The 23086-nt window shown below is 43.0% G+C and overlaps 2 protein-coding genes across 2 annotated transcripts in view; one reads left to right on the top strand and one right to left on the bottom strand.

The window, feature by feature from the left end:
- Window positions 1–7526: 7526 nt before the first annotated feature.
- LOC144714216 (influenza virus NS1A-binding protein) lies at window positions 7527–22367 on the top strand. Its single transcript, XM_078588914.1, has 13 exons — window positions 7527–7707; window positions 8341–8522; window positions 8581–8727; window positions 9115–9150; window positions 9237–9293; window positions 10835–11107; window positions 11195–11455; window positions 11699–11755; window positions 11907–12327; window positions 19361–19560; window positions 20555–20631; window positions 20727–20828; window positions 20961–22367. The coding sequence occupies exons 1-13, from the start codon at window positions 7527–7529 to the stop codon at window positions 21604–21606; spliced, it is 2640 nt and encodes an 879-aa protein (XP_078445040.1). The 3' UTR covers window positions 21607–22367.
- Window positions 22368–22879: 512 nt separating this feature from the next.
- The window catches only part of LOC144714233 (Tetratricopeptide repeat (TPR)-like superfamily protein), a 37186-nt gene continuing 36979 nt past the window's right edge, over window positions 22880–23086 (bottom strand). The window contains exon 21 of the mRNA XM_078588927.1: window positions 22880–23054. The gene's annotated coding sequence lies outside the window, so the exon portion shown is untranslated. The remainder of the gene's footprint in view (window positions 23055–23086) is intronic.

The raw sequence follows: 23086 nt of genomic DNA, 5'->3' as shown, positions 1-23086 counted from the left end.
ATACATGCATATTTTATTACTTCAATTAGAATTTGAGATATCTTAGCTGATAATTGAATTTCTGCATACACAAGGTAGAAATCTTCTTATTGCAATTATCAGGCTCAAAGCTATGAAAAGCTACAGGTTGAAGCCACATGGTTTGAAACCATAAGGGGGAGGACTAGGGACTATAGAGCTCATCTTTGGAATGAGGAGAAATGGTGAGTGATCAGAGAAATAATGAGGTAAAAGTGTAACAAAAATATACCATTACATTGGTCAATGATTAGCTAGTTGGGGCCTATATGTACGAACATCCATATCATAATCTCACTAATAGTCGGTGGTTCAAGTAGTGATGTGTGTTGTAAAATAATATTGACCACTCACATGGATTGAGTCCTAGGAGGTTGTCCACTTTGGTGTTCACTAACTACGTGTATATAATTTGAATCTTGCTTGATAAACCAAGATTAACGAGCTAGGGGCAATCCTGGATATAATGAGTTTAACCATAAGGCCTCCGACACTAGGTGTGGATGAGAGACATAGACGATCGTGAGTGAGTTAGGCTACTAGGGCATAAAACATCAAAAGGGTCATATTGGGGGTTCCTTTGGCGAGTAACCATCAAGTAATTGATGGCCCAAAAATAACCAGGTTTTATTTAAGTAGTAAAAACAATTGTATCCAATATCCATGTTAGAGAATGTATGTTCTCTTGAGTGATCATAGATTAATTAATCCCAAATATTATTAGTTCGTGCACATTGACGAGGGATATGATGTGTGACAGAGTGAGAGGGTTTCCAAGCCCTATAAAATTTTAAATAATATTTGGAATGTTGGAACATGCTAGCTTGATTCACACATCTTGATTGGTTATTGTATATGCAACATGCTAGTGGGTTTCAAAAGTGATTCAATAAGAAACATGTCTATTGGAATTTCCTTCTCTGACAAATTTAGTTTAGTTTATTAGCTCTCCCTTAGCGAAGATTCATGAAGGATGAATTGGAGATGTGAGCTTGGATAAAGGGAGAGGGGATGTCAAAGTGGGGGTTGTTGAAGGGTGAATTGGTGGAAGGGAAAATCAACAAAATATTGGCGAGTGAACGAGTGGTGAACTGTCGGCTAAGATGACTTATTCTTCATAAAATCGCCCAAATCTAAAAATTTTCTCTGCCTCTTGTACTAAGCTATAGAGGGACTGAATGCTTAATGAGTAGAGTCAAGAGCATTTAAAAAATTCAAACCATTGCATGCAAATCTAACTTTCCACCAATCGAACTCCGTACTGTGTCTAGTGGCACTGGGTGATGCAACAATGTGCTGATAAAAGAGAGCCCATGAGTTTGTAATTGGTCCTTTTTCAAGTGCGCAAATGGGCCCTACATACTCGTTATTCATCTAATGACTGATGAGGGTGATGACGAGTCATCATTATCCTCTCATCATCATTCGCGCTGATGGTGAACCCATCTGACAATGTCAGATACTCATCATCTAAGCCCATCACCCTTCTCATGGAGCATCCCAAGATGCCATACTTTTGTAATGAAAGGGAGTTTTGGCAGTGTCTTCTTCTTTCTCATGTCCGCTCTCAATAGAAACTTATCTAGAATTCTCCACACATCTGAACTCGTCATCCATCCACGAGACATTCATCGTCGTCTCGGCATACAACTAATCTCAAAATTAAATGCCAGATGAAAATAACAATATGAGAACCAGTCATTTTACCCACAAATTACAAATTGTCTATAGTTACATATATATATTACAGATAATATTGTTGGGTTCGGTGCCTTGGTTTGTCCATGGAAAATACGTTCCATGGATGCGGAAGCACGTCGATCGATTCACAATCGATCTTTAAAACAAAATATTGAGTGTACCTTTTGGGGGAACTTATTCCACCCTTGACATACTCACTTTGAGATCGTTCTGAAGCCGTTCACGTGTCCGGCCTCTTGAAGTATCCACGTGATCACTTGGCACTTGGATCTCCACCTCTTCCTCTTCAACTCTTTTTGGAGACTCTATCCTTGGTTGATGTAGAGAATCACGAAAGGAAGGGGCTCTCAAATGAGGCTTGCATGGGTGCTTAAAATGAGGCCCCTTTCCCTCTTTCTATTTCACTTAAGGTTTTTCTCAAAAACCCTACAAAATAAAATATATCCACCAATGCCCTTATGACCATGTGTGTGTGACCCTCTAGGCCCATGTATCGTTCTAGTTAATAAATTTAATGGCCCACTAACATTTATTCATCGACCTTATTAATTAACTATATCAACATATAGATTAATTAAATAAGGATTGATTTAACCCAATCGATAGGTTAAGTTTCCAACCCGTGGGGTGCCAAGCTACACCTCGTGCTCTAGAAGATACCGAGTAGACTCGAATTCTCTCATGGAACATTTACCGTCATCAATTACCGTATATGTATAATCCATTCTCCGTAGGAGACTCTCGAACGACATTCATCAAACCCTAATCTGTCATTTTATTAGTACTGATGCGTAACCCGGATCATTGGAAAATGCCTTCACCAATATCCTCGCTACCCTGGCCAGATATTTTTCTGTATCGTCTTCCTTGAGTTAATCTCTTCTTATACCAAGGGCAGATGATCTCGTCTTGACCAATCAATCATCTCCGTAAGCTTCTTATTACATCCAATCTATAACTTATTTGAATTCCATGATTAGAGGTCTGTAAGTCATAGTCAAAATGTAGTCGTCCATCCACCATATGTTCTTCGTATCTCACGTCATTGGATCACTTATACAATTGTGACATGAATCAACATGATTGACGTTTAGGTATAATACCATTTAGGATTCGCACGGATCAATTCAGTGAACTCTTTCTTCAAAGAACGCCCACTAGATGTCCTTAGTGTCGCCACACTAATAGCTACATGATCATCTATACTTATCGTGTAAGTAGGATCAGCTAGTGCTATTATATCCGGATAATTCAATGTCTATCCCAATTATCCATCGAATATTAATATTTAGAATACATGTTTAAAGACTATTGATCACTATATTATGATCTCATCATAATTCACTAAGTCATTGCACGTATTCATGGACTTCATTAAAAATATCACATGGAATAATAATGAACCCAAATATTTTATTCAATGAGCTTTAATAAACATGGTAGTCATGGTAGTGTGATTGGCTTGACGGCCACATAATATCCATCAACTATGTCAACAGAATCTTGTCTAGAATTATTGATGAAGGAGGCCTTCAACCGATCACTCACACCAGTGATCGCCCATGGCCTCATCCGACCATATTTTACGAAAAAGGGATGCCCAATCCTCTCGCACTCCTTATTTGTAGAATACGCCATACTTTTCCTTAACGGAACTAAAAAATCAATTAAGGAATTCATGAGTGTTCTCACTATATACGAGTTGGCTTCTAGCTAGCTCATCAATGCCTCAAAGAGCAGCTTTATAGTCGGTCCATCCACCACCATAAAGTGCTCCCATATTATCCAACATTATACCCGATACACACGAGGATGCCTCCCTTTCAATTATCTTGGATACCCAATCTTTCTCAAACGGGCTAGACATCATTACTTTGATGCTTTGTTGGCCAAAATGAGAAAAAAACTAGAGGGATGAAAACTTCATTTTCTATCCCTTAGACGATGCATCTAACTTATTTGGCATGTCCTCAAGAGTATCTTGTGCATACCCTAGCGGTTCATTCACTATCGCTCACAGTCTGCTCTGTGGAGCGACTTTGTGAACTTTTCTTATGGTTTGGTCACCTCGAGGGAGAGAGTCGCCACCACTGGGTTTCTTGGGAGAAAGACATGCTTTAAAAGAAGCTCGTGTGGCATTCCGTACCACGCACTCCCCATTGGAGAGTTTCATCTCAAGCAAATATGGCGAGTAGGCTCGTAGAGAGATGGATATCCGGGGCCATTGCAGATGGCAGACTTGGCAACGACATTGGCTAGAGATAGCTAAGGTCACACGTTGGCATCTCTGCCGAGGTGCAGTTAGCGCCTGGTATGCTACATGGCTTGTAGATGAACCTTTAACCCATCAGTCCCGCTTTGTACCACATCACCTACGACTGACCGTGGCGTAGTTGCTTACGGGCAACACGCGCCACCTTTGGTAGCAGCATGGCCTCCCAATAAACATGTTATCCCAAGCTCAACGTACTCCCATTGGGACCACTCACGACAGTGCTATTTGGACGCTTACCCTAGATGGGTCCTACTCTTATAGATCTTGGGAGTATTTTTGTGAGAAATCCTCCACCCAGTCCTAGGGTCGTCGCGTTTGGCATCCGGCGATCATTACTCGCGTCTCCTTCTTTGTTTGGAGACTCTTGCATCATGGCCTCCGGATTGATGATCGAGTGACCCGTATCGATCAGTCCCTCAGTTCGCGTTGTCATTGTTGCCCCGCATCTCCCCAGGATGAGACTATGGAGCACCTTTTCTTCCATCGTGTGATATCCCTAGACTGTTGGTGCCACATCACACACCATTGGCGTCCACTCCTTGGTACCTCCTCTACTCTAACACCGTTAGAGTGTTTTGGCAAGATGTATCTCTCACCAACACGCTCTAAATGGAGCCCCTTCCTCCACGTCCTCATAGTTTACTTACTATGGGAGATATGGAAAGGACGAAATTCTTCTTGTTTTGCTAGAATTCCCATGCGCCCCTTGGATATTATGCAATGAGTCAAGCAATGGATACGGCACACCCACCATCTTTTACCACTACGTGCCCACAACTATGCCCTCGCATGCGACCTCTTTTGCTCTTGGGGTATTTCGGTGACCCTCGCCTCCATTCGCATTTGGCTACAAGTTGTTCGTTGGCATCCACCGCCAATCGGCACCCTCAAACTGAATGTGGATGGTACGGCCAAAGGGAACCCGGGGCCAACCAGGGGAGACAATATCCTTTGTGACCATACAGGGAGTGTTATCTTTACATTTTTGACTTTTTATGGCATTCAGACTAGTACAATAGCTAAGGTTATGTCGATACATGATGATTTACTCCTCTACGAGGAATAAAATCTTCACAATATCGTCGTAGAATCGGACTCGCAGGTATTAGTTGACATGCTTTGTGCAGGGAAATGCTCCCAGTGGCGGCTTGAGCATGTATGGCAAGACATCGTGCGGTGCCGCCCTCACACAACTAGTGTTCATCACCAGTTACGCGATGGAAATCAGATAGTAGATGCCCTTGCCAATCACGCGGTACACACACGAACCCCTACCTTATTTTTCCTTTCTTGGCAGGAACTCCCTCCAACAGCTCGTGGATGTTATTGCGTTGAACGACTTGGCTTGCCGGCTCTTGGCACGCGTCACACACTATCGAAGGAGGGGGGGGTAGAGGGAGTGGCGGATTGCATGGAGTGCTAGAGGCGGGAGAGCTCATCTTCTCGCCTGATAGTCCGACTTGTCGCACACCTCAGCGTTGACATCAGTGGACGGCGGGTTGGACTGCGCACACTCCAAGCATCGCATCTGCTACGCCGACTCCACCCACTCCTAGATGTACGAATGATCATCTCTTGGTGATTTCCCCCCGTGATTGGAGTATTGCATGAAGCACGGGAGGCGGGAGTGCACGCTCTCTCGCCTGACTGATGTCCTCGCCACACTCCTCATCGATGCCACCTGTCAACGGTACAGAGGTCTCCGCTATGCATCATAACCGTTGCGGGGGGATTCGGAAAGATGCTAGCATAAGCGACCTTCTCCAAGCACCTAGTAGGTATCACTTATGTATCTTCTCTTTTTCCTGCACATGGGCGTAGACGAGTGGGGTCCGAGTGTAATTGGGATATTTATGCTCGCTCCACGCCTTTGATAAACAATCTACTTATATATAAAATCCCCTTGGGTGGCATCTAGGGCGTGGCTGGATCGGTCTACGGAGACAACTGCAAGGTTGGACGTACCCAGCACCATGTTTTTTGCCAATAAAAAAAAAAGAATTCGTGTCACCATCTGAACTCGTCATCCATCCACGAGACATTCGTCGTCGTCTTGGCATACAACTTATCCCATGATTCTGGCAATCAGAAAATGTCTCAAAATTAAATGCAAGACTAAAATAACAATAGGAGAACCATTCATTTTAGACACAAATTACAAATTCTCTATAGTTACATATATATTACAAATAGATATTATGTCAATATTAACTTGTCTAGAATTCTTCACACATCTGAACTCATCATCCATCCACGAGACATTCGTCGTCGTCATTGCATACGACTAATCCCGTGATTCTGGCAGTCAGAAAATGTCTCAAAATTAAATGCCTGATTAAAATAACAATGTGAGAACCAGTTATTTTATACACAAATTACAAATCGTCTATACTTGTATATTACAGATATTGTGTGCGGTGTAAGGTGAAAAGGGTATTTCCGTCATTTTATGTCTATTTTGAAATAAAAGTAGAAACATTTGAACAAACCTCGGGTATAGTTCAAAAACTGTCGATCATACTCTCTCTGGTAACCATCTTGATTTCACGTGCTTGGTTCCGCTTGATTTCTCTGTTCCTTCCAATGTGCTACTCTTGATCGACGAAGACCTGTCGTCTTGTCGTCTGAACTCTTGTATTTGATTCTTGGGCGATCTTTAAGTTCGTATTATTTTCTGTTAGTTTGATACTCTATGTTTGTTGATTAAGAGCTTCAGTTTGATTTTCTCATTAATAATGAGGATAATCTGTCGTCTGAGCGCATGTACATTATTTTCGTGCTATCTTTAAGTTCGTGTAAGTTTGCGTTTATTGACAACGATCTTCACTTTGATACTTTCATTAATAAGGAGGAAAATCTGTCGTCCTTTCGTCTGAGCGCGTGTTTATTATTTTCGAGCGATCTTTTATTTCGTGAAAGTTTGTGTTTATTGAGTAAGGATCTTCATTACGTTTAAGTTTATTGCCATCTTTTTTAGTTCCACTAGTTCTTTATGTTTACTGATACGGATTTTCAGTTTGATGCCATCATTAGTATGGCGGAAAATCTGTCATCTTGTCGTCTGAAGGCGTCTATCTGATTTTCGTCCGATCCTTTAGTTCGCTTAAGTTTTCACTAGTTCTTTATGTTTATTGAGAACAATCTTCAGTTTGATACTTCCACTGATATTGGGGAAACTCTGTCATCTTTTCGTCTGAGGGCATATACCTTTTTTTCGTGCGATCTTTCAGATCTTTTAAGTTTGCTCTAGTTCTATATGTTTACTCAGAACTATCTTCAGCTTGACACTTTCATTAGTATTAATTTTAAGCGGAGATTGTCTGAGCCCATATATGGTATTTTCGTGCAATCTTTCAGTTCTTGTAAGTTTCCTTTAGTTCTATATGTTTACTTAGAACGATCTTCAGTTTGATACTTTCATTAATATTGATATTGAGCAGAGATTGTCTGTTGACGTGTAATTCTGTAATGGTTGGAATTTTTTTTAGTTTTATTTTGTGACACGTTTGTTATATCTTTGCTCAACAGAGAAATGAAAGCATCGAGGAATAATGCTATTTTTTTCCCGTCCGAGAAGAGTCGGTCCGCAGACGATGGCAATGCAGGAAACTCCAGCGTCGCTGCAAGAAATCTTTCAAAGTCAGATCTTGGTGGAGTTATCTTCGGCTGCAAGCACAATACCATAAACGAGTGCTTATCGAACCAGCTATTTGGTGTGTTAATCTCTGTGGTTTTTGCATTTGTGTATGCTAAGTGTTCCGTCGAGATTGTATTTATTTCTCATATGCTTTGTGGAATGTATTTACAGCATCCTCTCTCTATGTAATCCAATTTCTATTTTGGGCCTTCCTCATTCATAGATTTAAGGTTAAACTTTGATATACGTTATCATATCTTGACTATTACTTGACTTGGAGCCGTAGATGAGTAATTAGCGTTTTCAGAAAGAAGACATTGCTACATTGCTCCCGTCAACTGTTTCTAATGAGTTTGGGGATCATTATTACTGTTTTTATAATTTATTTTTAATGAAATTCTCGAATAATGTTTTTTTCCTGTAGACTGACCTAGAACATCTTTACAATTGAAATTTTGCCTTGTCACCATCAAAAAAAAAATAGTCTTTCTATTTACAGTCTGTCCAACAATCAATTGGAATATTTTTTGTAAACATAGGTTGATGTCGATTATAGTTTTTTTTTTTTGAACTATCTGATGTCGATTATAGTATAGGCTTATGAATATTGAAAGTTATTTTTGTAGTTATGGATGCCGACATCTTTTGAATATTTTTTATGCTGATTAATTCTCTTTCCTTTCTCTCTGCATTCTGCTGGGGTCCCTAGGCTTGCCTGGACCACACTTTTCCTATATTAGGAAAATCGAGCCAGGTCTTCCTTTATTCTTATTCAATTATAGTGATAGGAAACTTCACGGAATCTTCGAAGCTGCTGGCTATGGTCAGATGAACATTGACCCTTATGCGTGGACTGAGGAAGGAAATTCAAGGACTGCCTTTCCGGCCCAGGTACAAAGTCCTTCGTCTTTCATCTGTTTCATCAACTCTTGACTTCCACTTATTTCAGGTTCGCATCTTCACCACTAAATATTGCAAGCCACTTAAAGAAGCTCTTTTCCGTCCTATAATCTCAGATAATTACTACACTTCAAACCATTTCTACTTCGAGTTAGATCATTCACAAACCAGAACTTTGCTGTCTTTGTTCACGCCTGCCGATCCCAAGAATGAAGCAAGCTTATTATTTGGGGCTTCAAGCTGTAAAAAATCTCTGGATTCTAGGCAAGGTAAAACAAGAAATCCAGAATTTGATGCAATCAGAATCCCTGGGGAGCGTGAGGACACCATCTCTGAGTATGAAGCAGAAGAGGTGGTCGCATGTAGTCAAAGCAGTGACGCCAGCAGGGCCACCAAAGAAACGAAGAAAAAAGAACTGGACTTCACTCATGAAGAACTTACTTTTGAGCAGACGAATCCTTCAAGCAGCAGTCAATGCTTAGATGAAGAGAATAGACCGGCAGTGCAACTCCCTACGAATGATAATGGTCAGAGTACCAAGGAAAGGGTTTTGATGAAGCTCCAGAAACTGAAACTTGAGCAGAACTCGTCGCCTGTGTCATCAAAAGACGCTGCAAATGTAGGCGATTAATACCTTAAAAACCCAATTTCCACAGTTATTAGTTTAATTTTAATGATTTACTAGTTTTTTCTCTGTTTTTTCAGTTGGCCCAAATTGTTCAAGAGCTTAAAGAGAGAGTGACGTCGTTGGAGAAGACACAGGCATGATGATAATAATTTAACGATTATTTTTTTTGGTCCAATGTATCTTGTGCTAGTCTTGATGTGTTTCCTCACTGAATTTGTTCAGCAAGTCCAAAAATTTGAGGAGCTTGGAGAGAGAGTGACGTCATTAGAGAAGAAACAGGTATTGATGATAACTATAGGAAGAGAAAGTGCTATTATGTTCATTTTTTCTTTTTTTTTTGAATAATATAGAAGATCACCCAGCTTGGTGACCCTCCGTAACATGGACGGGTCTAGGCCAAAAAGCCCATCCTTCCGCCCCTATCCACCCCCTCATCCAGGACCAAACCAACAAAAAATCAGTCTCTCAACATCATTTTTTGCCCTTTCCACCGACATTGCCGCCCCCTTGAAAACGACCTCCTTGCGGTGAGTCCATATCGCCCAAAGCACCGCGAATCTTAGCCCCCGCTCCTTGTCAGTCCCCTGCTTGCGCCGCGGCAGTGTGGCCCATAGCTGCGAGCTCGACGTAACCTCTGCCAGCCCCTGGCTAGCCCACAGCGCCCGAGCAAGCCGACACTGGAAGAACAGATGCTCGCACTCCTCTTCCTCTTCCGTCCACACAAGGCATAGTGAGGATTCAGCAGGGAAGAACCTTCGCCGTCTCACACGGGTCATTGTCCTCTTCCTGGCGAGCAACCATACAAACACCCTAACCTTTAAGGGAATCTTTTGCCTCCAAATTGAGCGACATGCCCTTAAGATGATTGGGTCCTCATAGTGGTGTGGTCTCAAAATCTGGTAAACACCTCGGCTGGAGAACGGACGCGATGCCCATACCCACCCATCTGTCGTCCCCTCCATTGGCCTCCAGTTGCTCAGAGTTTGCTGAAGGCGTAAGAAATCCTCCACCCGTTGACTAGATAAGATGGCCGCAAAAGTTGGACACCACACTCCATCCCAACACTCTTCCACCAAGGCATGCCGGTGATGGGCAAGGGAATATAGGCGAGGGAACAGATCACAGAGTCGTCCATGCGACGACCAATTGTCCGTCCAGAACCTGAAGCCGGTGCCATTCCCCCATTGAGCCCGGAAAAACTCCTCGACCACTGTCCATACCTTCCTCAACCCTCTCCAAAAATCCGACTCCCCTCGCACATTACGCATCATCTTCTCCCAATCCAAATTGGATCCGTATCTGTCCCTCACCACCTCCTTAATCAAGTCATCCTCTGGTCCCACAATCCGTCTAACCCATTTCGTCAATAATGCCACATTTAGTGTATTTAGGTCAGGCACCCCAAGTCCCCCCTGTTTAGTTGGCGTGCATATGTCATTCCATGACACCAGAGCCATGACCCGTCCTTCCCCCGCATTTGCCCCCTTCCAAAAAAATCTCCGCATGATCCCGCTCAGGCGTTTCTCAACACCCATCGGGATTTTAAACACGGATAGATAAAAAGTTGGAATTGCTGATAATACCGATCGCAGCAGCACTAGTCTCCCCCCTCGCGACAAGACTCTTTGCTTCCAAGTGCTATTATGTTCATAATCTATCCATAATCAAATTTCAGGCAGAGTCAGAGGAAGAAGTTGAGAAGTTGAGGAAGGTAGCAAAGGAATGCTGCTTCGCAACTCAATTTCTGAAGAAGCATGCGATGGAACTCGAAGCCACGCTTCTTGAATCGGCTTCACCACCCGAGCAATTGAAAAACTCAGCAGATGTGGATGAAGTATCTACCACGCCGGGAGTTCCAACCAAGGATAGTGAAGAGAATCCCGAGATTGCATATTCCTCCTCCAATGATACAACGGAGATGATTGCTCCTGTTCTGGACACTACTGAGGTAATATTAACTACTCTAATTTTCTTTTATCTATTCATTTTCAGAAACTGCTCTCATGATCATAATCTACCCATGATCGAACTTCAGGCAGAGTTGAAGGAAGAAGTCGAGGGGTTGAGGAAGGAGGCTAAAGAATGTTGCCTCACAACTGAGTGTATGAAAACACATGCGACTGAGATCGAAGTCGTGCAACTTGAATCAGCTTTGCCGTCCAAACAATTGAAAGACTCTGCTGATGTGGAGGAAGTACCTTCTATGCCAGAAGTTCCAGCCAAGGATAGTGAAGAGATTCCAGAAATTGCATACTCCCCCTCCAATGATACTGCACCAATTCTGAGCATAGCTGAGGCAATATTGATTAATCCAAATTTCTTTTATTTATTCTATTTGTATTGCATAAAAATACTTTCATCTCAGGGGGGTTCCTTTTTGGATTCATCTCTTGATTTGAATGCCCAATGAATCAACTTGTTATTAAAGAGAACAATTAATCAGACTCTGGAGCGAAATATATGGTTACTTTTGGCATGAATTTAAATTAGAAAATTATATATTGAAATAGCATTCGTTTCTTTTGTCTCTTCGTTTCAGTTGGTCGAAATCATTGAAGAGCTTAAAGAGAGAGTGACATTACTGGAGAAGCAACAGGTATTATAGAGAGATGAAACATCAAAGGTTCATGCATTTTTATGACTTTTACCTTTGAATTTGTACAGCAAGGCCAACTAGTCGAGGAGCTTAGAGAGAGAGTGACATGCTTGGAGAAGAAACTGGTATTGATGATGACTATTTTTGAAAGAGAAAGTTTAATGTGTTAAATAATCTACCTGCATGGACCGGATTTCAGGCTGCATCGCAGAAGGAAGTTGAGGAATTGAGGAAGGTGGCAAGGGAATGCTGCCAGGCAGCTCAATATATGGAGCATGCAAAGAGAGTTGATAACAATCTCTTTAATCGGGATTCATCCTCGTCCCTGACCGAGACATCCACAAAAGAAACAACGACGGGCATGTCAGTGCTTTTGGATTCATCAGTTTATATAATAGGCGGCTTCGATGGAGATTCATGGCTGTCATCTCTTGACTCATATTCTCTCTCCCTTGACCTGATGACCCCCCTCTGCCCCATGACCTCTGCCCGTTCGTATGCCTCTGCTACTTCACTTGATGGAAGTCTATATGTTTTTGGCGGTGGGGATGGAAGCTTGTGGTATGACACAGGTAATTCTCTACTCGCTCCTTCTGGTTCTCTTTTTCATTATTTTACTTCATTTTTAGTTTTTTGTCTCTATGTTTTTTGATTTTCTCTCTGGGATTCTTCTCTGCGTTCTCCCTTTCTATGGGCTGTTTGTCCCTCTTCCTCATTTTTTCTTTTAGTTTTTTTTTCTTAAACTTTTTTAAGCCGCACCATTTTTTAGCTGATGAGTTTTCTCGGGGCAATCGACTTAATCATTTGGAGAAGCTCGTCAGCCTCATTGTTGATACTCTAGCTATTCCAGACTTTTAGAGAGTGGGATGGTGTTGATTCCAAAGCTCCTGATCTCCATCGTGACCAGTTTTGTTTTCTGGATATTGTATTTTGTGGTCCTCATCTTCAAACCTAACCCGGGGAGCCTTATTCATTGTTGACTGCCCTATCATGAACTCTATGCCACCTGGATGGCCTTGCATCTTGTGGCCCAAATCTTCATACACGGTCTGTGCAGCCCTGGCCGGTACACTTTGTGATAGAATCTGATACCTATCCCAAGGGTATTTAGGACAATGTCTTTGGTATTTCCCCTTTACAGGTAGCAGGCCTCCTGTGAGAGGGCTGAGAACAAGTGGTTTGGAAGTTAAATTAGTGTTTTAGTAGTTTAAAATGTTAGTGATTTAGCTTCTTTTCTCGTCTCTTTTGTAAATCGTCTTTCCTTCCAGATAAAAGCTTCACGCCTCTGTTTGCAATCAAGGTGGTACTTCGTTCCTCAATCTTGGGCTCAGTCTCGCAGCCTTGCCCTTCTACTACAGTCTGGCACCACTTTCCCATCAGGGCAGAATTGGTCCAACCAATCTATCATTGTATTGGATTGGTTAGATTAAATTGGGGGACTTCCCAAATTAGTCAACCATCCCTCGACTACCCCTCCCCAAGCATGCTTAACTATGAAGTTTCTTATTCCAGGTATCCATTTTGGCACTGCCGTAGTATTCTAGGTGTCTTGGACCTCTATGATACCATTCAGCATGCACCCTAATTGTATACAGGGGAACTTTCAGGGAGGTCACTGCTAAGAACCTTAAATTATTATCAGGAAGAGGACGGGAAAAGAGGGAGAGGACGGCAGTAAGAGCATCACTAAGTAGAGAGGATAGGACCTCGTGGAATGTACGTCGCCCAGGGAAGAGATTGGCAGGACTGACCTCTCATGGGAAGACAGACAGGAGAAATGACAACTTGATATTACATCCTTGCTGTCCTACTAGAGGGAGGGCTGCCCTATTCGAAGGGGAAAACATGAAGGGAAAAGGGAAAAAGTACCCCTAGATGATAAATGATGGAAAGGCCCCTGATGGACGAGAAGACTGAAACGCCCATAGATAGGACCGGAGTTGTATCAGTCACCTATCCGAGATTGTTTCCCCCTTTAGCGCCCTCAACATTGACATTCCTCACTGATTTCCAACCTTAGTTTTATCTTATTTTATATCTCCACCTATTTTCTGTCTGACATCTCTTTCGTTGGCTTCCTCTTTCTTCCTCCTTTCTTTCTCTCTTTCTATTTATCCATCGACCCGTTCATCGACCCATCAATTTATCAATTTATATATGTTAGATCATGGAAGATATGTGTTAGGATTTAAGCTAACCAATGGGCCCGAGGCCTTTGTGTAAAATGTAATAGATTAACTCTAGGATTATGAATAAAAGACTAATCTAAAATGAAGGGCCCATTAAGGGCCCACTAATTATCCACTCAGGGCCCATTAAGGGCCCATTAGTGGGAGGTCCGAGTAAGGCCAATATTAGGCCCTTTATGAGCCTAATATTTACTGGGTCTGAGATATCTCAGGCCCAGGCTCCAACGGTCAGAATTTCTGACCGTTGGACAGCTATCTCCTTCAACGGTCATATTTTTGAAAAAATATGACCGTTAAGGGGATTCTCTCTCTCTAGTTTAAGGTGTATAAAGGGGCCTGTTGAAGAAAATAATGGATGATGTTTTTTGCCCCAATTTCCTGGCTGTGTCACTCTCTCCCCTCTCTTTTCTCTTCATTACTGACATGGTATCAGAGCAGAGATCGATCTGAGCCTGCTGCAGCATTGTTTGAAGCCCTGATCGAACTCTATTGAAGCCCTGATCGAAGTCTATTGAAGCCCTGATCGCAGTCTCCATTGAAGCTTTGTTTAAGGCTCTGTTTGAGCTCAGATTTTTGTGTTCCTTTCCCTAAAATTCTATGGGAAAATCCAGAACCAGAGCAACAGCCAGAGCAGAAAAAGAAGCTGAGGAGCTAGCCTCCCTAGCTGCCTCCACTCCAGCAGCAGCTCCAGCAGTTCGTGTTTCAGCCGCTGCCATGCAGTTCACCACACCAGTCCAGGGAAGGCCTGTCCTGCCCGACCTGGACATGAAGTACAACGGCATAAATGGCCAAACATGGGTCACTATGGCGCAAAGAGCTCTCAAGGCAGCCTATCTTGGGAGACATTTGACAGGAGAAGCTCCATCAGAAGATGATGCCGGATTGGAGGTATGGGAGTCGGAAGAGGCTCTCATTACGAACTGGATGATAAAGAACATGGAGGATGAACAGAAGAAGGATTATCTTTTGATCGACAGCGTCCGAGACCTCTGGTTAGAGGTAAACAGATCGTGTGCAGAAATGCACAGCGACTTTCGTGTCTATGATCTCCGCGAGCAAGAGCGGACACTAAAGCAGGGAAATCTGACGATTTCCACCTATTCAGCAAGGCTAAAGGCGATTTGGCGGCAATTGGATCTCCTGTGGCCCACAGGGGATAAAAATTCCCCCTTGTACATCCGAGAGGTGAAGTTCAGAACTCTACAGTTCCTAATGGGCCTCAACTCCGAGTACGAGACCCTCCGGAGCCAGCTGCTACACCGAGAAAGATTTCCCACATTAGCAGAGGCAATTTCAGAACTCCAAGGAGCAGAAAGCAGGAAGAAGTTAGGTAGCAAGGGAGGAGAAACTCCCAAGCCTACCGTTGCAGCCCACCTAGCAAAAAGAGAGCCCCAGCCTGCGGCACCTCCCCAGCAACCCAAAGCCCCTCCAAAGGAAGGTAATACCTCAGAACTTATCTGCGGGTATTGCAGAAAGCCCGGGCACATCAAGCGAGACTGCCGAAGGCTGGCGTGGAAGGAGGAGCAGATCAAGAAAGGGACCTGGAACCCAGGCCAGCAGAAGAAGGCCTATGTGGCCAGCGAGGGAGACCAACCACCCTCCACCGAGAAGGAGGAAACCGGGAGCGACATCCAGAAAATGATTCAAGCGGAAGTAAGCAAAATCCTGCAGAAAATGAGCTCAACGTCCCTCGTGCAGTCTGGTAAGTGTTTTGCATTTACTACTTTTACAAATTCTCAACCTATTTCAGTATCATGGGTGTTGGATTCAGGGGCGACAGACCATATGTCACCCCACAGATCCTTATTTCGAACTTACGAGTTTGAAAAAGGAAATCTTAAAGTTTTCACTGCCAATGGAGGAGTCTTACCGGTAGAGGGAAGAGGAACAATCCTCATTAAAGGGAAAGTCCTGAAGGGGGTACTCCACGTACCTGAATTGAAGGCAAATCTTTTGTCTTTAATCCAGCTTGTGGAGAATACCGGATGGCGGTTCTCCTTGGATTCTGACTGTTGTTTTTTATGTGTAAAGGACACCGGACAGAAGATTTCATCTGTTAGCCGGAGAGGCGGTCTTCTCCTGCTAGATGAATCATGGGAAGGAGGGGGGGAGTCGATGGTCTATGCTGCCCAGAGCGAGGAGCGGTCATCCTTCTCCATAGAAGATTAGGACACCCTCATTTCATACCTTAAAACAATTGCATCCTCATTTGTTTAATGGAATTTGTTTTGAAAACTTAATTTGTGAGAGTTGCCAATTCGCTAAACTTAGCGGTTCCCATACGTCGATCTGAACCATGAGCCTCCTCGGCCTTATTGTGTTCATAGTGATGTATGGGGCCCCTGTTCCATATCTGGATTATTACACCAGAGATGGTTTGTCCTATTTGTAGATGATTTCACGAGGTATACATGGGTATACCTAATGAAATCAAAGGCAGAAGTACCGTCTATTATTCTGTTGTTTTGCGAAATGATTCAAAATCAGTTTGGAAAAAGAATTAAATGTCTGAGATCCGACAATGCCAAGGAATACTTCTGCGGAGAAGTAAACAACTACATGGAAATGAAGGGAATTGTCCATCAATCTTCATGTGTAAATACCCCTCAGCAAAACGGGCTTGCTGAGAGGAAAATTGGTCATATTATGACGTCGGCCAGGGCACTCCTGTTTCAAGGAAATTGCCCTAAACACCTTTGGACTGAGGCAGTAGCTACGTCCACACACCTCATCAACAGGACAGCATCAAAGACATTGGGACTCAAGGCCCCAATTGACATTTTATCCTCTGAATTTCCTAACATAACTTTAAAGACTAACCTGCCGGCCAAAGTATTTGGCTGTGTTGTGTATGTTTATGTCCACAATGCAGGAAAATTGGATCATCGGGCAGTGAAATGTGTGTTTTTGGGTTACTCTACCACGCAGAAAGGGTATAAATGCTATAATCCGGAGTCAAGGAAAGTGTACGTTTCTGCAGATGTGCAATTCGACGAAGTCAGAATGTTTTATGGGACAGCAGACAGATCTGGAGATTACTTGGAATCAGAGGAAGGAGATGCGGAAGGTGGGAAGTCCAGTCGATTGCTAGAATTAAGGGATAGTGAAGAGGAACGTGAAGAAAACACTGTGCCGGATACGACAGAGAAAGAGGGACCTCACCCGGTAGTGGATGCCGTAAGCGAAGAACAAATATCAGCAGAAGAAGCAAATCAAAGCAACCATGGATGGCCGATTGCAGTAAGTAAAGATACCCGGAAGTGTACGAAGACCAAACTATATCCGGTAAGCAACTGTCTCCTACAGTCGTTTTTCCCCAGAATATAATCAAGTGGTGCAGGCCTTGATAGCTGTGTCTATCCCAAAGAACGTCAGAGAAGCTCTGACATCCCCAGAATGGAGAAAGGCAATGGACGAGGAAATGGAAGCACTTGAGAAGAACGGCACCTGGGAGGTCGGTACCCTTCCAATGGGAAAAAAGGTAGTCGGTTGTTGATGGGTCTTTACGGTAAAATACCACTCAGATGGGTCAATAGCAAGGCACAAAGCCAGACTGGTGGCCCAGGGGTATACGCAGTCATATGGGATTGACTACAATGAAACGTTCGCTCATTGTGCGAAACTAAACACGGTCAGAATTCTGATTGCACTGGCAGCAATCTACAAGTGGAAGTTACACCAGTACGACGTGAAGAATGCTTTCCTACATGGAGAACTTGAAGAGGAGGTATATATGGCACAACCTCCTGGATATCAGGTGAGCGACAATCCCAGGAACGTCTGTCGCCTCAGAAAGTCTTTATATGGACTTAAGCAGTCTCCCAGAGCATGGTTCGGAAAGTTCTCTAGGGCCATGCTGACAGCAGGATACTTTCAGAGTGAAGGAGACCATACACTCTTCATAAAACATGGTAAGGAAGGTATGGTAGCAATATTAATTGTGTATGTGAATGATATAATTATAACAGGGAATGACGACAAAGAAATTCAGAAACTGGAAAGGTACCTATCGTCATCATTTGATATTAAATCACTGGGGCCTCTAACCTATTTTCTAGGAATTGAAGTTGCCTACTCAGGGACTGGGATTGTACTGTCTCAGCACAAGTACATCCTAGATCTGTTGAAAGAAACTGCAGCTGGACTGCCGCCAGCCGCCACACCGATTGACATTAATGTCAAACTAAAGGCACAGCAGCATGAGAGGGATGCTCCAGTGGACAAGACATCGTTTCAGAGACTCATTGGTAAGCTCCTGTACCTCAATCATACGAGACCTGACATTGCATTTGCAGTGAACTCCCTGAGCCAGTTCATGAACGACCCACGGGAGTCTCATCAAGGCGCAGCAGACAGAATTTTAGCCTATCTAAAAGGAACTATTGGACAGGGACTATTCTTCCGAACAGGAGGTGAGCCAAGTATTACTTTATACACTGACTCTGATTATGCAGGGTCCTTCGAAGACAGCCGCTCTACTGGGTACTGCAGCTTCCTTGGTGGTAACCTCGTTACATGGCAAAGAAGCAGAAGGAAGTTTCTCTCAAGTGCTGAAGCAGAGCTTCGAGCCTTGAAGAAGGGGGTCTGCGAAGGCATGTGGCTCAAAGGCATCTTGAAGGACCTACACTTATACAACCGTAAGGGTATGATTTTGCAGTCAGACAGCAAGTCAGCCATTGCAATGGCGAAGAACCCAGTCCAACATGAGCGCACAAAGCACGCACGGGTGGCGAGACATTACATCAAGCAGAACATTGATGAGGGGCATATCGTCCCACAATATGTACCTACGCTGGAGCAGACCGCGGACATCTTCACGAAAGGCATCCCAGGCCCTCAATTTCCGGCGTTGGTGTCCAAGTTGGGCATGATCAACATCTATACCCAACTTGCGGGGGGGTGTTAGATCATGGAAGATATGTGTTAGGATTTAAGCTAACCAATGGGCCCGAGGCCTTTGTGTAAAATGTAATAGATTAACTCTAGGATTATGAATAAAAGACTAATCTAAAATGAAGGGCCCATTAAGGGCCCACTAATTATCCACTCAGGGCCCATTAAGGGCCCATTAGTGGGAGGTCCGAGTAAGGCCAATATTAGGCCCTTTATGAGCCTAATATTTACTGGGTCTGAGATATCTCAGGCCCAGGCTCCAACGGTCAGAAATTCTGACCGTTGGACAGCTATCTCCTTCAACGGTCATATTTTTGAAAAAATATGACCGTTAAGGGGATTCTCTCTCTCTAGTTTAAGGTGTATAAAGGGGCCTGTTGAAGAAAATAATGGATGATGTTTTTTGCCCCAATTTCCTGGCTGTGTCACTCTCTCCCCTCTCTTTTCTCTTCATTACTGACAATATATGTCTGATATCTATCTCCAAGTACATCCTAACTTATGAGGTTATGGTTGTGTGAAGTGGAATGTTACGACATTGAAAGAGACGAGTGGAGGGAATGTCCTCCTCTGGTGCAGGGTAAAGGTAGCCTGGCAGGGGCGACTTTGAATGGAAAGATATTCGCCATTGGAGGAGGCAACGGATGCGATGTCTTCGCTGACTTGGAAATGATGGACCCTCTGCTTGGCAGGTGGATCAAGCACCATTCTATGCTCCAGAAGGTACACATTTCTCATCATTTTCACCTACTGTAATCATCCCCATCATCAATCCCACCTGCTTCGTCTCATCACAAACTTTCATTATCATTCTTGTTCTAGGTATCTTATTCATGGTCACAGGCTTTGCCCTCATGATTAGTGAAAAGTAGTACTTTCATACTCGGCATCTTATCACTCGATCATTATCTCACTTGCCATTAACTTCATCATATCCATGTGACAGCTTATCTTTTTCCTTCCCTTGTAATTTATCATCGACCGGGTATTATCATCTCATTATCATATTCATCTTGTCATTAATCATTATCCTCATTCTCGTTATCATCGATAGTCGTTATCATCATCAACCAGCTACCATAAAAAAATCCTCATTTGCATTTTTATCATCCTCGTCATGATTACCAATTATCTAATCAATCAGGATTGTTCTTCAAGATCATTTGTTCGTCGCCATTATCGCCATCTGCAGGGCCCCGCGAATCAGCATTACTCTTGTATTAATTATCATTTTCTCATCAATCAGGAACAGTCTTCAGTATCATTATTTACATCTAGTCACAAGCTAGCATTATCACATCATCATTCACTACCATCCTTGCGACCATAGCGATATCATCATCTGTATCCTGCTACGAGTCACAACCGCTCTGATATCATCATTGCAACATCATGGTATCTAATCAATCAGGATCAATCATCCAGATCATCCGTTCTGCAAATTTTTCTAATCCAGTCATAAGTCAGCAGCATCATTCTCCGTCATCACATTGTCATACACCCCGTACTTGCCATCATCATCACCATATCATCATTATTTTCAAAAAATCATTTTTTTAAAAATCATCACCATATCAGCATCTGTACTCCACCATGAATCATCACAACCCTGCTCAGGGTCATTTTTTTCCAGTCAATGAAAGTTCTCTCCATCATCATAATCATCAAATTTGATTCCCATGATCACACATTGCCCATGTACATCACCATCATCCAGAGAATGGCACTTGGGGCGGCAGAGCTGGGCGGCGCCCTGTACTCGGTTGGGGGATTCAACGGAGACAACTATCTTAGGTGAGTCATATGAACAATGTTATTTTAACCTTTTCAGAGAGACATCATTTTTGGGACATCTTTTTTTGAAAATGATCATGTTTGGGACATGGTAGGACGTGTGAGCGGTTCGATCCTCGAGAAGGGATCTGGACTAAGATCGCCAGCATGAAGACATCAAGAGGTTGCCATTCTATGGCCGTTCTCGATGACAAGCTGTAAGATTAAATATCTACTTTCTTCGTCTTGCATGTATTTAAAAGGAGATAGATAAATGAAGTTGGGTTAGATGATGATATCATGATATGATATGTTGCTGATATCTATCATATTATGATTGTTGTGGTCAGGTATGCGGTGGGAGGGTATGATGGGGATGGGCTGTCCTCTGGAGTGGAAGTGTACGATCCCCGAGCCGAGTCTTGGTACATTGGTGGAGACTTGAACATGGCCAGAGGATTTGCTGCTGCCGTTGTTTTCGACGGCTCTCTCTACACTTTCGGCGGGCTCACCGCTGATAACGTCGTCCTTGATGAGGTATGCGCTGTCTCTACCTCTATCTCTATACCGTGGCCTCCACCTCCAGCTCTTTCTCTTTCTCTCTCTATCTTTATCTCTACCGTTATTGCTGTCTTTATCTCTATCATTTCCTCTGTTGCTGTCTATCTCTATCGCGATCTCTGTTGTCATGACTGTTTCTATCTCTATCACTATGTCTATCGCCATCTCTATTGTTATGACTGTTTCTATCTCTATCACTATGTCTATCGCCATCTCTATTGTTATGACTGTTTCTATCTCTATCACTATGTCTATCGCCATCTCTATTGTTATGACTGTTTCTATCTCTATCACTATGTCTATCGCCATCTCTATTGTTATGACTGTTTCTATCTCTATCACTATGTCTATCGCCATCTCTATTGTTATGACTGTTTCTATCTCTATCACTATGTCTATCGCCATCTCTATTGTTATGACTGTTTCTATCTCTAGTGTTATGACTCTGTCTATACCTCTCACCATCTCTCTGTCTCTATTGGACCATATGCATGCTCTTTCTTGTCATATCTCTATCTCCAACTCTCTCTTTCACATCTGTTGCCCATCTGTACTTCTCTCCATCTGTGCCTCTCTCTTATCGCATCCACCTCCTCGCCGTCATTTATTCGCGTCCCTTAGTGTGTTGATATATCTGCCTTCATCTGTTTCTATCTGTCTCTACATCTACCATTCACAGTATCATACATCTCTACTTCCCTCAGGCTATTTATATCTTGACCCATTTGAATGCTGCTCCATTTGGTTTGCCTCACGTGTGTTCATCGCACCATCACTCTCTCTCCCTCAGATACTGCCCATCAAATGCTCTCTCTCTCTCTCTATCCCTCAGATGCTGCCTATTAGTGCGCTCTCTCCCTCTCTATCCCCAGATACTGCCTATCAATGCTCTCTCTCTCTATCCCTCAGATACTGCCTAACAGTTCTCTACTCTACTCTCTCTCTCTCTCTATATATATATATATATATGTATATCTCAGATACTGCCTATCAATACTATATACTCTCTCCCTCTGTCTTTCTCTCTCTCTCTCTCTACATATATATATCTCAGATACTGCCTATCAATGCTCTCTCTCTCTCTATATATATATCTCAGATACTTCCTATCAATGCTCCCTCTCTCTCTCTCTATCTCTCTGATACTGCCAATCAATGCCCTCTCTCTGTCTATGTATATACATCTCTCAGATACTGCCTATCAATGCTCTCTCTCTCTGTCCCTCAGATACTACCAATCAGTGCTCTCTCTCTCTACATATACATCTCAGATACTTCCTATCAATGCTCTCTCTCTATCTCTCGGATACTGACAATCAATACTCTCACCCTCTGTCTTTCTCTCTCTCTCTATATATATATCTCAGATACTGCCTACCAATGCTCTCTCTCTATATATATATATCAGATACTGCCTACCAATGCTCTCTCTCTCTCTCTCTCTCTCTCTCTATATATATATATATATATATATATATATATATATATCTCAGATCTATCAATGCTCTCTCTCTCGCTCTATATATATATCAGATACTGCCTCTCAATCCCCTCTATCTATCCCTCGACATCGTCTATGAATGCTCTCTCCATCTGGACCGTCCATCTCCTTGTTCCCATATCACCCATCCATCACATCTCTACCTCTCTCTCTCTTCTGCCAACACTGACTTTGCCCTCTCACCCTATCTTTCGACATCATCGTATTCATGCATGTCTCTATCTTATCATTATACACATACTGACTTATGTTAGCAGAGAATTTATGGTTGATGACTGTATGTTACCAGGTGGAGCGCTACATCGAAGGTGCAGGCTGGACAACAGTCCCCCGCTCCGCCATGGGAAAAAGAGCCTTCTTCTCTGCCATTGTTCTCTGATACCTGCACTCACACACACACACACTCTCTCTCAC

The sequence above is a fragment of the Wolffia australiana genome, chromosome 17, assembly GCF_029677425.1.
Source record: "Wolffia australiana isolate 7733 chromosome 17, ASM2967742v1".
NCBI classification, from domain to species: domain Eukaryota; kingdom Viridiplantae; phylum Streptophyta; class Magnoliopsida; order Alismatales; family Araceae; genus Wolffia; species Wolffia australiana.
Note: the sequence above shows the minus strand (reverse complement) of the source record. Positions and strands in the feature narration are given on the sequence as shown.